At 35.6% G+C, this 2,932-nt stretch overlaps 1 protein-coding gene across 1 annotated transcript in view; it reads left to right on the plus strand.

Annotated features, from left to right (window-relative positions):
• The first annotated feature begins 1,005 nt into the window (after window positions 1–1,005).
• The window catches only part of LOC102594115 (protein CMSS1-like), a 5,772-nt gene continuing 3,845 nt past the window's right edge, over window positions 1,006–2,932 (plus strand). The window contains exon 1 of the mRNA XM_006367521.2: window positions 1,006–1,363. Coding sequence (XP_006367583.1) covers window positions 1,063–1,363 — 301 coding nt within the window. The 5' untranslated portion in view covers window positions 1,006–1,062. The remainder of the gene's footprint in view (window positions 1,364–2,932) is intronic.

Genomic DNA, 2,932 nt, shown 5'->3' on the forward strand with positions numbered 1-2,932 from the left:
AATTCTTTGTTAATCTGTTCTATATTTCAAATATGCACACACACACACAGCTACAAGCTGCTGTATCAACACTTTGAAGTATTTTTTTTCACAGTCGAACGAACGCTTCTTGTCTCAGGTACCAAAGAAGCTAATACTTACCAGATTTACCAGTTGAATAGATTTAAATGTAGTCTCTCTTTCACAAAATAACATTTGTTTGGGATAAAAATAGTTGCCACTTCTTCCAAGATACAAAAGTTGAGCTCTCAAATGCTGGATTCAAAATCCAAAATATAATAATCCAATCATAGAATAGTAGCCTTGACATTTGCAATTAACAAAAATGAAAGAAAGATAAACACACCTCCGGAAACTGTGAGGTTCCAATTGTCCCTTGATTGATTACCACTGTTTTGCCATCCAATGCAAACTAAATCTTCCTGAAAGAGCATACAGAAGTCAGATCTACTGGCAACTGTGATATTCCACATAGAATCAACTAATGTATACACTATTCCCTTAAATGTTCGTCAATTATTTCAGTAAACATGATCATGAAGATAGAATATATTCTCAGAAAAAATCAATTGACAGCTTATGCTACGACAAGTTCATATAAATATAAAGTTCTGAGATACTTCATCGGTCCAACAATACTTGTCCACTATTGATTTTGCACATTTTTTAAGAAACGAAGAGTAATAAATATAATGTCTTGAAAAAATGTAATAAAGAAATGACTATAATTAATGATAAGAGTAAATTAGGAACTAAGTATAAAATTATCCATTAATTTCATAAAATAGATAAGTATTGTTGGACATTTCAAAATAGTATGATACACAACTATTGTTGATCGGAGAAAGTAACAAATTCTCAAATTCATAAGTCAGGTTTTATCATCTCATTCTCTCTAGACCTCTCTCGTAAGATTATGTCGATTATATTATTGTTATTTAATTTTATATATGTTAATTTATGTGATATTTTAAAATAAATATTTTGAAATTATATTACCGTTCCCCTCAATATTTCAAACCTAGCAAAAGGCCGGCCACCAACGAACAGAGGCACCAAAAAATGGGGAGCGGCAAAGAGAAGAAGAAGCAGCAGCAGCACCAAAAGAAGAAGCGATTTCCCTTGCAACCCAAAAAAGTAGTGAATAACAAAAGGAAGAAGGAAAAAGTGAAGAAGACGAGAAGCAGCAGCAACAATGGCGAATCTATTGAAAATGCGAAATCCAAAATTAAAGTAAAAGACACCAAGTTAAACGATATTGTTCGTTTTCCTACAGCAGCGCAGCAGCTGGAGTTTTTTCATGAACAGTATCAATCAGCTAATAGGATTCAGCTTTCTTCACTCGAACTCGATTCCTTTACAGGTTTTTTCCATCTCCGAAGAAGCAAGTTATGTAGAAGTTATTCAATGTTTGATATTTAGATAGGAAACAAGTTATTATTATGTTTGATTTGTAATTTAGAAATCCGCATAACTAATATAGCCATAGAGTTATGAGAGAATTCATGTATAATCTTATGCAGATTAGAGTGATGAAATAACTAATACATGAACTGGTAATGTCTGCCCCAAGTTCTATGAGTATTAGAGGTGAAGTCAGGATTTTTAGTTTATGAGTTCGGAAGCAAAGATTTTATCTTTTTTGTTTACTCGGTGCTGGATAGATTATTTATGCTATCAGATGAATTTCTTTTACATAAATACAAAGTTTGAGCCTTTGAGTAATGATAAAGTTATCTCAGTGTGACCTATAGCTCACATGTTTGAGCTAGGGTGAAGATAGGCAGGGCCAAGGGGTTCATCCGAATCCTTTTGTGGAAATTACACACAAATTATTTTATGTATAATATAGCAGATGTTTATGCCCTTTTGATTTCCACGTGTGTTCATTTTTTCATATTTTGAAACTCCAAAGTGAAAATTCTGGCTCTGCCACTGGACTTAGAGCCGTGGAAGCAAGCACTAAGGCTTGCATTAGGTTAGTATGTCTACTTCACATCGCATGAGATGCGGCTCTTTCTCTGAACCTTGCCAACAAACAACAACAACAACATACCCAGTGAAATCCCACTAGGTGGGGTCTGGGGAGGGTAAGGTGTACGCAGACCTTACCACTACCTCGTGGAGGTAGAGAGGCTGTTTCCGGAAGACCCTCAGCTCAAGTGTAACAAAGCCAAGTAAAGGAAGAGAATTATATGTTTTTTGAGCCAAAACTACGTAGCTAAGATGGTGGTTCCGCACTACTCATAAGTTGATGGAGTTGGGTTTTTCTTTATTATGATTATTTCAATAGCTACTAGGTTGTTGGAGGTAATTATGTATATATGTTGCACAAGTTAAAAATTTTGTATAGAAGTTGATCAAATTTTAGAGGTTTGAGTTGGTGAATAAATTTTTTATGGAAGTTTGAATTTTGAAGTAAATGTTGGTTGTACTTATTTGGAGCTTACTTAGATTTCTGTCACATTGGAATGTAGTAATGGCTTGCTATGACTGCTGAAGTAGTTGGTCATATTGGCGTTTTGGGTAAAACTTGGTTATTGGTGAATATAATAGTAGTGATAGCAGCGGAATCAGAGCAGAGGCAAAAGATCTAGGTGATTTCGTGCCATTTACCCCAATAGGTAGTGATGTTCCATGGTACCTGTACTGTGGCGTGGGAATATGTAACAACAACAACAACAACATGCCCAGTGAGATCCCACTAGGTGGGGTCTGGGGAGGGTAAGGTGTACGCAGACCTTACCACTACCTCGTGGAGGTAGAGAGGCTGTTTCCGGGAGACCCTCAGCTCAAGAACAACAAATCTAAGTGACAGGAGAGATATAAATAAAACATAACAGCCAATACAAACGATAGCGTATAATCAACAAATGAGACAGTAACAACAAGAAAGTAATGCGATGCGTGAAACGCAGTAAACAACATAAGG

This window comes from Solanum tuberosum, unplaced genomic scaffold, assembly GCF_000226075.1.
Source record: "Solanum tuberosum cultivar DM 1-3 516 R44 unplaced genomic scaffold, SolTub_3.0 scf00827, whole genome shotgun sequence".
Classification (NCBI taxonomy): Eukaryota; Viridiplantae; Streptophyta; class Magnoliopsida; order Solanales; family Solanaceae; genus Solanum; species Solanum tuberosum.